Here is a 12,252-nt window from a genome sequence, read left to right on the forward strand (position 1 = left end):
AAAATACAAATTGAATTAATGTATCATAACTTGTTAGCAAATGAAAAGTTATGGTTAACTTTACTCTGACTGTATTGAACTATATTACCCATATATCATCGCGCCCCAGTGACGTATGTGACGTTGGGGCTCGCGCGCAGCCAGGCCCGACAAAAAAGGTAGTCACAGCGCACGCGTCACATTTATGTTGTTGTTTGTGGCGGTAAGATGGCGGCGCTCGGAGACAGCTCAACTCCGGCCATGAACGGGTTAATACAACAATTCACAGCGATAACAGGTAAAACAAAAACATATTTTCCCATGCGATACGTCAGAATTGTTTGTGATGTCCAATAGGAATATTTTAGTCCTGTAAAAAACCCACTAGATTGGTGCGTAGAAGAGTTAACGCTCGCTAAGTGTTGCTCTGGCCACTGCGCTGTCAATGAGGGAAAAAACAGATCCAGCAGTGTGCTCAACTCATGTAAAAGACTCGGAGATGTTATCACAAACTATCGGTTTATAATGTAATGCAAAAGACCAACTCTCGCATCTCGTTTCTTAATGTGTGAAATAAACACATTATTTAGTTATCTTGGAGGTGCTCGTGTATTCCCTGCACTGCCTGGTTGTAGGATAATGTGCAATGGACGCCGACTGAGAACATTTCCCTTCTTCATCAGCAGCCAGGCTTCATGTTGTCTCGCTGTCAGCTCCACTCTAACTGTGGTCTTAACCGCACTCTTGTGAACACACGTCGGTACGTTACACTCGTTGAAGTGTTCTTAGGTGATTTAAACAGTCTGATTAGAAGTGTAGGTTTTTATTTCGATTTTATGTTATTTATGGGATAAAACAGAATACTCATGACGGTAGGCTGATTCCACTAGAGTTGGAAAGTGAAACGCACATGCGCAGTACGAACATAGAGCGAGCGTCGTAGGCAACCGGCACTCTGCAATTTAAAACATAAAAGTTACATGCAACTCCTTTATTATATTCTTTATTTTGTCGCGCCTAAAGTATAAATACAAAAACGCGGCGGTTGAATTTGTTATTTAATTTTCTTATATATTAAATCTACTCAAAAATCACGCTTTTCCGTACATGTCCATTTTTAGACTCAAATTTTGTACAGGTCGCTGTTTGTTTTTCGAAAAACAGTTGTTTGCTTCTCTTTTCTGTAGGGGATGCTATTTACTCAGTATAAATGTTGTGATTGTACAGTGTGCCTATAAATGCAATGCAATTTGGTCGAATCTCCTGCAAAACAAACAAAAGCTTTAAAAAATGAGCATCGTGCTCAGTATAAGGTGTTTAAAAAATCATTACAAATTGTTTTAGAGTGGCGCGAGTGATACTTAAAAAAATGGGGGAAATATTATTTTGCAGTTTTGCTGCAAGTTGCTATTTTTATTTGCCATATAATTAATTAATATCATTATAATTCTATTATAATCAGTTGTCTTCCCTTGTGTCATAGATATAATACTGATGTAGAGTTGCTATTTTTTCTTTTGTGTTTTCTTACTATGAACTCTTTCTTTCCTTTCCTTTTTCAGGAGCCACAGAAAGTGTAGGAAAACACATGCTGGAAGCATGCAACAATAACCTAGAGATGGCAGTGACCATGTTTCTGGATGGAGGCGGTCTTTCAGAAGAGCCCAGCACCAGCTCCAGTTCTGCGGCTTCTAGCAGCAGAGCTCCACCTTCAGAGTAAGTTCATTTTTTTCTCTATGTATTTAAGATAAGTTTGAATCATGGGGAAATCAAAGCAAGAATGTTAGTTATTTCTGATGAGGTTCTCCTGCCAGATGAGTTAATCAAACTGAGATTGTGTCTGTTTTACTTGCATAATGTCTAAACCAATGACATCAGTATTGTAAACATTTTGCAGTGAAGTACGAGCACCTATTCCACAGAAGCAGGACATATTGGTAGAACCGGAACCACTGTTTGGAGGTATTACACTACACTTTTTGTTTTTGACATAACAATATTTTTTAATTACCATAAATTTTGTATTATTTCTAAGTAATATTGTCCATTGAAGTAACATGTGTACATGTTATTGTGTAACCTATTCAGTGCCAAAGCGAAGGAGACCTGCTCGATCAATATTTGATGGTTTTCGAGACTTTCAAACAGAAACAAGTAAGTAAAGTCTAACAAAGTGAATTTAGTACCACTCATCTCAAATTATCTACTTGCTATGAATTGTTGTACATAAATGTTTTCTCTAGTCTTTCAATTTGTATTGAAGAGGCCTTTTATGATAAAGAAAAGTCAGAATTAGTCACAGTTCTTCTTCAGACACTGGTGGAAGCTCAGATAAAAACACAACCATAACAGTACTGTGGAAGACAAGAAATGATGCGCTGTGTTTCCAATAATGTTTTCTTTTTTTAGTTCGTCAGGAACAGGAACTCCGTAACGGTGGAGCAGTGGATAAGAAACTCAGCACCCTGGCAGACCTCTTCCGTCCTCCCATTGAGCTCATGCACAAAGGCAGCTTTGAGACGGTAAGGGGTCACTAGCTGGACACATTACACCACCAAGCGTTACTCCAATTTTATCAACTTTTCGTGAAATTTTTGATGGCGAGTGAGCAGAAGATGGTGTCTTAACAACAGGTTATTGAAAAAGTTAAAAAGCCTCAGCCTATCCATCAGGATGTGTGAGCCCATCACCTGCTTCTACATATATACTCTAGATCACACAAGTCAAACTCAGGCCCAGGGGCCACATCTGGTCCACATTATATTTGGCCCGCAAGATCGTATCAAATGTGTACTAGAGTTGGCCCACCAGTATATAGCCCCCTTTTTTTCTTTGTTGTTGGCCTGTGAAATAAAAAATTACATTAAAAAGGAACTAGAAAGCTTCAGATAAAGAGACTTAATAATAAAAGAAATGCTATTGGTGTGGACTACCTGTAATCTAGTTTATGTAGTTCATGCAGCAATAAATTCCTTGGCTTTGTCACAAAAAAAAACATTTTGGCCTTTTTGAAACACTGTGTGTCACTACTCCTATAGACTTTAATTTTCCTATTTCATTTTCATGTGTTTACAGGCAAAAGACTGTGGTCAGCTTGAGAACAAGTGGCTCATGATCAACATTCAGAATGTTCAGGATTTTGCCTGTCAATGTCTGAACAGGGATGTATGGAGTAACGATGCAGTGAAAACTATCATCAGAGAACACTTCATATTCTGGCAGGTGTGTATAAAATATAAAAAAACATAAACCATCCATTTTATATCACAAGATAGACTGTTATGTTAATAAATAGGCACAGAAATTGGACCTCTTTGTTGAATTTTGGATTTATTTCCTATTAAAGGTTTATCATGACAGTGAAGAAGGACAAAGGTATATCCAGTTTTATAAACTGAACAAATTTCCCATTTCCATCCTGGACCCTCGCACAGGTGAGTGAAGAGTCTATGTGGATTTAGCAAGTGGTCATGCTTTTTCACTCTAAAAAGAGGGATCAATATTCAAATCCTATAAAAATCCCAAAGTGTGTTCAATTTAGTCTGCTTTAAATAAATTCTTAGTAGTATGTCAGTGTACCTCTTCTACCTTTTGGAGAAGGTGGCAATGCATTATGGGATATATAGTTTGGTTAGTTATTCTTTAGTACAAGTCCTAGAAAGTCTGGATTATTACACAAAAGTTCAGCACCCAAGTCAGTTTTTCCCCATTAACAAATCATGTTCTGTAATTTCTTAAGTTACAAAACAGTGCTGAGGCAAACATTTTGGAATTTTTCTAGGTCAAAAAATGGTGGAGTGGAACCAGCTGGATGTGTCCTCGTTTCTGGAGCAGGCGACGGGCTTCCTGGCAGAGCATGGTCAACTAGACGGACCATCCTGCCAGGCACCTCCTGCTAAACGAGCTCGCTCTGTAAGTCTCCTTTATCCAATATTTTAACTACTGCTCCAAGTGGTAGTTTAGTTCTGCTTCAGAAATGTAATTGATACGAACGTCGTTGCATCCCATATTCCTCACACCTCCGGAAAAAAACAAAAAGCATTCTTACGAATAAAAAAGTTATATATATATATATACATGTGGAAAACAAGTCAAACAGATCAGCTAACCTAAACCTTACAATTTGTAGAATATAGCACACATTTTTATAACAATAAGAGAAGCAGCCACATTTTTTTACCGGTATTTGGTTGAGTTTTCCTCAAGGATCCTCATTTAAGTTTTGTTGTTCAGGTTTCAGAAAGTGTCTATTCTTAGAACTGAAGAAACCTCAATTAAAGATCAATCAATTCTCAACTCTCAACATTGATGTACAGTCTTAAAGTTAACACATCATAGATGCATATAATATATAGCTGGTGTCTAATTTACTATATGATTATAGTGTATTTGTGTTGCATACTTTTATTTTTTTCACACCATGTCCTCTCATTTCCTGACATCTTCCATAGGAAAGCTTGATTGATGCCAGTGAAGACAGCCAGTTAGAGGCTGCGATCAGAGCCTCCCTACAGGAAACTCACTACGTGTCCTCAAATGTCCCTGACATTCCTGATTCCCCTCGATCAGACGAGGAATCGGACGCAGAGCCTTTCTCTGACAGCGAGGGTCCCATCTCCGTTGATGGCTCAGACAGTGAAACGCCAGCATCACACGATGATGCAAAAAGTTCATCCAGCAAACATGCAGCGGTGGCATCAGGTGCCACTGCATTGACACAGCAGCGTCCACACCCAGACAGTTCAACCTCCTCCCACAGAAAATCTCCATACAAGGAAAACAACCACACTCACAAAAAAGAAGAGAGCAAAAAGAACCATCTAGAGCCCACTGTGTGTACTGCTGTTGCTACTCCTGGTTCTACTGCTGGTTCCAGTCATCTTCAGCCTGACTCAGGTTCTGGGGGGAACCATTGTTCCGCAATAGCAGAAAACACTGGACCTACAAAGACAACCAACTCCAACAGCTCAGATCTAGACTATCCTGATGACAATGGTACCACATATATAGTCAATTTAATCCACATAGTATCACAATGTTTGACTGAACACTGTCTCTATACTACAATATACCTGTCTTAAATTCATTAATCTTAAATCTTAAAAAGTAAAAATAGAGGCACAAGTGAGCAGTAACAAAAAATACCAAAGGTTTCATTGTAAGCTGTTGTCTGTCTCTGTGCCTGTGCTTTTTATGCAGTGATATGCTTTCTTCCTCAGCGCATATTTGTGTTGCACTGGTATTTAAGAAAAACATTGTCACTTACTGTTTATTTATTACTGTATCTAAGTGTATGTTGACTTCATCTGTGAATCCTTTCAAAAAGTGTTTGTTTTTCTGCACAGGTCCCAAAGCCAGGTTGATGCTCCGTTACCCAGATGGTCAAAGAGAGCAAGTTTCCATGTCTTCTAAAGCAAAACTATTAGTGAGTACACACCTCTTGTGCACAGGCCGCAGCAAATACATCTACATAATTATGTATTAGTTGTGTTAAAATGTCTTTCTTTCAATTTGAGACTCTTTTTTTTTGTTTGTTTGTGTGTTGTGTTTTTTCTTTTTTTAAGGCACTGGTAAGACACGTCCAGTCCAAGGGTTACCCAAATGAACGTTTCGAACTCGTCACTAACTTTCCCAGAAGAAAGCTCGCTCACTTGGACTATGACATCACACTTCAAGATGCAGGGCTTTGTCCGCAAGAGACTGTCTTTGTGCAGGAAAGGAACTAGCCTTTGCTCAGACACTCTGACTTTTTGCTTTTTTGTGTTTCTTTGGTAAACCTCACCTTTACACCAGTGATCTGGATAAATAATTTTGGTTCTGATACAGTCACCCTTTCTTTCTGCTGGAAATAGACCAATTTTTGTAAGACAACTCCAAGGTGGATGGACCACAACCTTTGCCATTCAACTATTTGGAAAAGTATACTGTCAACCTAATTGTTTTGTAAAGTTCTGCCACAACGCAGTAAGATGTTACAGATTCAAAACTCTTGAGTATCTCGATATGTGCTCTCTCTGATGTGTGTGGTCTGATAACTAAAGCTCATCATGGTAGAATGATGTATGATATAACTCATTTTCAATTGAAACTTCCCCCTGGTAGACCTCAAAGCATCAGAGACCTGTATAAAAACAGACCAGAGAGTAGTTTTAATGGCAAGAGTATATTTTCGAGCTTCTGGTTTCTTCCTGTATCTAGGAACAGGGAGTTTGGTCTTTCACTCACTCATTGTTTGAGCAGGCTTAATTATAAGGAAAGACGTGTGTGGCGAACAAACAAACAACCATACAGTTGAAAAGGCGTCCAGTGTCCATGACACATTTGTGTAGGTCTGAGAATTTCAGCTGATCTGCACATTTTTATCCATGTTTCTATTAGAGAACTGTAGACAGTTTATGGATTTCACCTTTTGATACCGTGAAGAATGGATGAACGTTGGTCTTCTCTGTCAGACCTACACTGTACAGCGATGGCGCAGGAAGACTGCTGATAAACTGTAGTCATTTTCTTTTCTTTTTTTTTATATAATTGCTGCCAAGAAAATATGCTCATGTTAAAATATAATCACCTAAATCAAGGTAGAGATGTTTCTGGTCTTTTATTACTGTATCTTCTTAACATGTTATTGCACGATACTACCCTTTTATAAAGTGTACAGAATTTCTAACTCGGCTAATTAGAACAAACCATATTGTTTCGGAAGTGGTCAAGAATTTACTTTGCATACAGAAACAGAATAAAGATCACGTGTGTGTAGATGTACTGTTTGTATATAAAAATATATGTATATATTTACAGTGGCATGCAAAGGTTTGGGTACATCATGTCTAAAGACCTGTCAATGTGAACAACTAAGCAGGTGGGAGATGAAATTATTCCCAAAAGGAATTATGTTATGTATGTGTATATATTTATATATGTGTGTATATATATTTATATATATATATATATATATATATACACATGTATAACATAACATGTTTCTGTATGCAAAGTAAATATGTATGATTTTGTATGTATATAATTTTACATACAAAAGGGTTATAGATATTTTTCTTTATATAAACCAGCACAAAATAATTGCAGTGTCTGTAAAGAGCAATGGTCAGAGTTGAAAGAAAAGGACACGCAGCTGTACAAACACATGAGGTGACCGAGTGTGTTTCAATGTGCAGACACTGGCGATTTCTTCACTCCACACTGTGTGTTTGTTTGTTTCTGCATACTGAGTTAAGGAGATTTTAAAGCATTCCTTGTTATTACAACCTGAACTAAGTTTAGGGAGATCACAGAATGCAGGGTGCACTGTTCCTGTGGAACAACATCAGCATTGGACATGTGTACTGAAAATGTTAGGTCTGTTTATTGTTTTGTCTAAAGTTCCGTCTAAAGCTCAGGTTTTGTGCAAAATTTGGTAACCCAGAATGTCGACACCATTTGTAACCTTTAAACAAGCCAAAATGTTAACTGATGAAACCAGGACGTTGGCTCCATCTGATCTGGTTTCAGACCTGGTTTGTTTGATTAGATATTGGTTGTGTAAGAAGGATGTTGACCCTGTCACCTTTGGCCCTGTCCATAAGTTCTCAGAAAGAAATCAATGGAAGTTAATAAGTCATCTGTCACAATTACACTTCTGATCCTTTGCCATAGTTGTGTAACATTTGAGGAAATCTAGATCATATTCTAGTTATTTTAAAAAGGGTTTATTCATAAAAATAGATGGGAGAAGGTTGGTTACAGTTTAAAAAATAAAATAGTTTGATTTGGAAATAAGACAGAAATTACTTTGCTGGGTTGTGGATGGCCTCATTTTTTGTCTTTAGAAGGAATGAGGAATCTTTGAACATGTAAAGAAACCAACAACACATCCTGTATTTCCCAGGGTCTGTTTGTGTTTTGTGCCAGTCTGCACAAATGCTAAGAATGACTTTGTAGATCTGGAGTGTGATTGTCTTCATCTTCTACAACTCAATCCTGGACAGGTCACCAGTCCATAATCGCTAAACACAATGTAAAGACCATACAACAATAGACAATCATACCCATGGTCAACTTGAAGTTGGTTTATGGATGGTATGATGAAACCTTCCTCAAAGTCAATGCATAGATCATATTGATTGTAATTTTCTTCTTCGTCTTTTTAACCTATGGCCAAAGGGCTTCCACATTTTAGCCACTTATCATTGCTCTAATACACAGTCGATACAAATGTTGTTATGCCAGACTGAAACTAACAGAAGTGACAAATGCTGAAAACTCTGATGCTTCCTTAAAATCTTGTTAAAGTGCAATGTACAGAAAAATCCACAAACTCTTCAAAGCTATGTGTTACAGCTTTTATAGATTTTATATATATTTATAGACATTGCTCCATATTAATAATTTCATCATTTGGATTATTCACAAATGTGTGACATACATCTACCTGCTGTTGATCGTGATTAACTCACAGCTACCCTGTGAATCATCAGATTAAATTTTCTCTCTCTTTCTCTCTCTCTCTCTCCCGCTCTCTCTCCTCCGCCAAAAAGATTTTTAACTGTGTTTTCAAAGGGCAGAAAAATCCACTATTACAAAAATGATCTCCTGACCTGAAAGAGGGGAGGGCTGAGGCTGGGGGGCTGGAAGGCTGGGGGAGGGCTATTAGGACATAGGCAGTCTGACTTCTCCCTGTTTTCCCTTGTTCACTTAAGTACACACTCCTGCGATATAAAAGCCAGAGCTGCGCTCTGTCACTGCTCTGCTGAATTTCAGACTCCAACATGAAGTCTCTTCTCGTTGCAGCGCTGCTCGGATGCCTCAGTAAGAACATGACTTTTTTTTACAGATTTTGCAACGTTTCCTCCTCAGTCTTATACAGTTTATCTGAGGTTTGTGGCTACAACATTCTGTATGTTTTCGTTCCCGTCTGTCTTTATATAGTTGCGGTTTTGGTGGACGGTGAAAGGGTGAAGTGGTGCGTCACCTCACCTGCGGAGCTTGCAAAGTGTCGGAGTTTGGAGGGCTCTACAAAACTCACCTGCGTGGACAGAGCAAGCATCATCGATTGTCTGACTGCAATTAAGGTGAGAAAATTCACAAACATAATTCAAAGTCATTTCCAGGGCACTTAGGCCCTGGCAGTAGTGCATTTAATGATGTTTTATCTACTGTAGTAATTTTACAGATTGGCTGTCAGTTTATTGTTGTTAAAGCCATTGTATCACACACACACACACACACACAAACAAGATGCAGAGTTCTGAAGGCTAAAGGCTCAAAAGCGACAGGTTGGAGAAAAATTGTTCAACAATCATCTCCAGTCTCCCTCACTAGTTTGATATAGATGTGTTTTGCAATAACAGAATTCCGAGGCAGATGCCATCACCTTGGACGGTGGAGAAATCTACACTGCTGGACTGGACGACTACCAATTGCATCCCATTATTGCTGAAGAGTACAAATCTGGTATATCTACCAGTCGATTGTCTTTACAGAAACTTTTTATATTATTTTGATATTATTTCTGCTCACCATTTTTCTATGTGCATCTAGCTTCAGAAACATGTTACTATGCTGTTGCTGTGGCAAAGAAGGAAACTAACTTCGTCTTCAAAGACCTCAAGGGAAAGAAATCTTGTCACACTGGGTTGGGGAAGTCTGCTGGATGGAACATTCCCATTGGAACGCTGCTGTCCAGGAGTTATTTAAGCTGGAATGGTAGTGACAGCAAATCCTTGGAAACTGGTGAGTCACCTGCTTCTTGTGATGGACATTTTGAATGACCTGTAACAAGGTCAATTCTGCTAATTTCACCTTATCCAGTATTTAATCTTTGACTTTATTGGAGGATTCGGAGGCTGTGACTTTTTTAATATTAACTGGTAAAACTTGCTAGCTAAATATCTTTTCTTGATATTAACAAAAGAAAAATAACAAAATACAAAAAGAAATATCACTATGTCACATGCAGTACAACAATGTTTGTAATTAATTTTAGACTGTCAGTTTTTAGACTATGTCCACATATTTCTGCAGTACGCTAGATTTGATTTACTAGGCCACAATGAATTCCTTAAGAAACACAAATATTTGCAATGTTTACAGCTGTCAGTGAATTCTTTGGAGGCAGCTGTGTTCCTGGAGCTAAAAATCACCCCAGACTCTGTGAACTGTGTAATACAGACTGCAGCATGACTAGTACTAACAGATACTATAACTATGATGGTGCTTTCAGGTCAGTGTTTTTAATTTTTCAGTTTTTTCTCATGTTAGTACTGAAGTGTTTTTAAACGTATAGTTTGATGTACAGGTGTCTGAAGGAGAAAGGAGATGTGGCTTTCATTAAGCACCTCACCATACCTGGTTAGTGTCATATATATATATATATGTGTGTGTGTGTGTGTGTGTGTTTGACTATTTGATAACAATGATTGTAAAGTCAATTCATTGGCATTGACTGATCAACTTGAATACCACTTTATGAATGTTTTGCAGACGGGGAAAAGGACCAATACGAGCTGCTGTGCTTGGATAACACCAGAGCACCTATAGACAATTATAAAAGCTGTAACCTGCAGAGAGTACCAGCTCATGCTGTTGTCACACGAAAAGACAAGGATCTTGAGGATCTCATTTGGAATGCTCTCGATGAGATTCAAAGACAGGTAATCGCCAACAGAACTGTGTAATGTAACAGTCTTATTGATTCCAGTTTAAAAGTCTTCACCATATGTAGCTAATAGCCAACTGAGCAACAGAAAGAAGGAACTGTATTTTAGAGACACAAACACCAATTCATTCACCAGACATAATCATAACAGCACTTTCTGTGGGGCCTGATTAATGCTTTTACCAATAAAATAAGTAGAGAATAATACAAATGTAGCCTTTTCTCTAATTCTGTTCTATGGTACTCCTCAGTCAACTTTCTGGACCTGAGAGAAATTTGGGCACTTTACAGTTTCCTTGGTGCTTCATATTCCTTAGTAAGGTTTCTGTAAGAAGGTCTGTGTCTGTCCAGCATCTAGGCGTCCTTTTCAAAACTGACCACGGAAAGAACCTGATGTTCAAGGATTCAACAGAGAAATTGGTCAGGCTCCCCCCGAACACAGACGCCTTCACGTATCTGGGTGTCAAGTACATGAGAATCCTCCAAAGCCTGAAGAGAGGTATTTAACAAAAAACACATTTGTAGCTGGATGAAGCATGTGCACATTATAAAAAGGCAATTTAATTTAATTTATTTAATTTTTTTTCAGTCAATATTCCCACCAGTTCACCTGAAGGCCTCAGATGGTGTGTTTTGGGTGAGGAGACATCAAAGTGTGACGATTGGAATATCAAAACAATGGAACTGACATGCGTAAAAGGAGAATCACCTGAACATTGTCTGAAGTTAATTATGGTATGACGGCGTCCACCCAAAAACACACAGGACTCACATTTGTTTAATTTAATGACTATTGTTTCTGATTTTCTGTTAATGCTACAGCGTTCAGATGCTGATGCAGCAACAGTAGATGGTGGACAAGTGTACACAGCCGGAAAGTGTGGTCTGGTTCCTGCTATGGTGGAGCAGTATGATGCAGGTGATCATTACAGGGATTAAAACATATTTCTGCTGTCTCTTTAAATGTAAGTAATATTTGTGTGTGTGTTTTTCCACAGAAAAGTGCAGCAGCGCTCGGGGTAATTTGGCTTTGAAGATACTGCATTTGCATGTAATAATTATTGTATATATCAATTATCATTTTGTAACCTTCAAACCCATTTTTTTCATCCTTTCAGATTCTGGATCCCATTACTTTGCTGTGGCTGTGATAAAGAAAGACTCAGGTATCACCTGGGACAATCTGCAGAACAAGAAGTCCTGCCACACAGGCATTGGTAGAACTGCTGGCTGGAACATTCCCATGGGTCGCATTCACGAAAATACTCAGAGCTGTGACTTCAGTAAGTAACCCCAGTTAGCTTAGCACTAGCCATTAACAGTTGAGTTCCCCTTTTTTCTCTAATCTAATCATCTCTGAAACAGATTCATTGGAGTTACTGTGAAGGACCTAGTTTCCTAGATAGACTACAAGACAAAAGCCTTTAACAAAGTCAACTGTGCAGAAACATCAGTGTGACTTCCACACCTCAGAGAAATCTAATATCATTGTTCCTTATTTCGTGTCATTCTCAGAGTCCTTCTTCAGTCAAAGTTGTGCCCCTGGAGCAGATGTGAGCTCCACGCTCTGTTCTCTCTGTGTTGGTGATACAGAGAATCAGCACAAGTGCAAACCCACA

At 38.4% G+C, this 12,252-nt stretch overlaps 2 protein-coding genes across 2 annotated transcripts in view; both read left to right on the forward strand.

Annotated features, from left to right (window-relative positions):
- Positions 1–120: 120 nt before the first annotated feature.
- Positions 121–6,560, forward strand: ubxn7 (UBX domain protein 7). The gene is made up of 11 exons (XM_008334019.3): positions 121–277; positions 1,542–1,695; positions 1,877–1,941; positions 2,068–2,133; positions 2,389–2,501; positions 3,055–3,201; positions 3,326–3,413; positions 3,761–3,891; positions 4,431–4,974; positions 5,325–5,404; positions 5,544–6,560. Exons 1-11 carry the CDS (start codon positions 208–210, stop codon positions 5,703–5,705), a joined length of 1,620 nt encoding a protein of 539 aa, XP_008332241.1. The 5' UTR covers positions 121–207; the 3' UTR covers positions 5,706–6,560.
- A 2,161-nt stretch (positions 6,561–8,721) lies between these two features.
- The window catches only part of tfa (transferrin-a), a gene marked incomplete in the record, with an annotated part of 5,060 nt that continues 1,529 nt past the window's right edge, over positions 8,722–12,252 (forward strand). The window contains 13 exon segments of the mRNA NM_001294244.1: positions 8,722–8,784; positions 8,905–9,047; positions 9,327–9,429; positions 9,517–9,708; positions 10,069–10,198; positions 10,274–10,326; positions 10,459–10,628; positions 10,985–11,132; positions 11,223–11,368; positions 11,456–11,552; positions 11,632–11,652; positions 11,752–11,916; positions 12,149–12,249. Coding sequence (NP_001281173.1) covers positions 8,745–8,784; positions 8,905–9,047; positions 9,327–9,429; positions 9,517–9,708; positions 10,069–10,198; positions 10,274–10,326; positions 10,459–10,628; positions 10,985–11,132; positions 11,223–11,368; positions 11,456–11,552; positions 11,632–11,652; positions 11,752–11,916; positions 12,149–12,249 — 1,509 coding nt within the window.

Source organism: Cynoglossus semilaevis, chromosome 20, assembly GCF_000523025.1.
Source record: "Cynoglossus semilaevis isolate Cse_v1.0 chromosome 20, Cse_v1.0, whole genome shotgun sequence".
NCBI lineage: Eukaryota > Metazoa > Chordata > Actinopteri > Pleuronectiformes > Cynoglossidae > Cynoglossus > Cynoglossus semilaevis.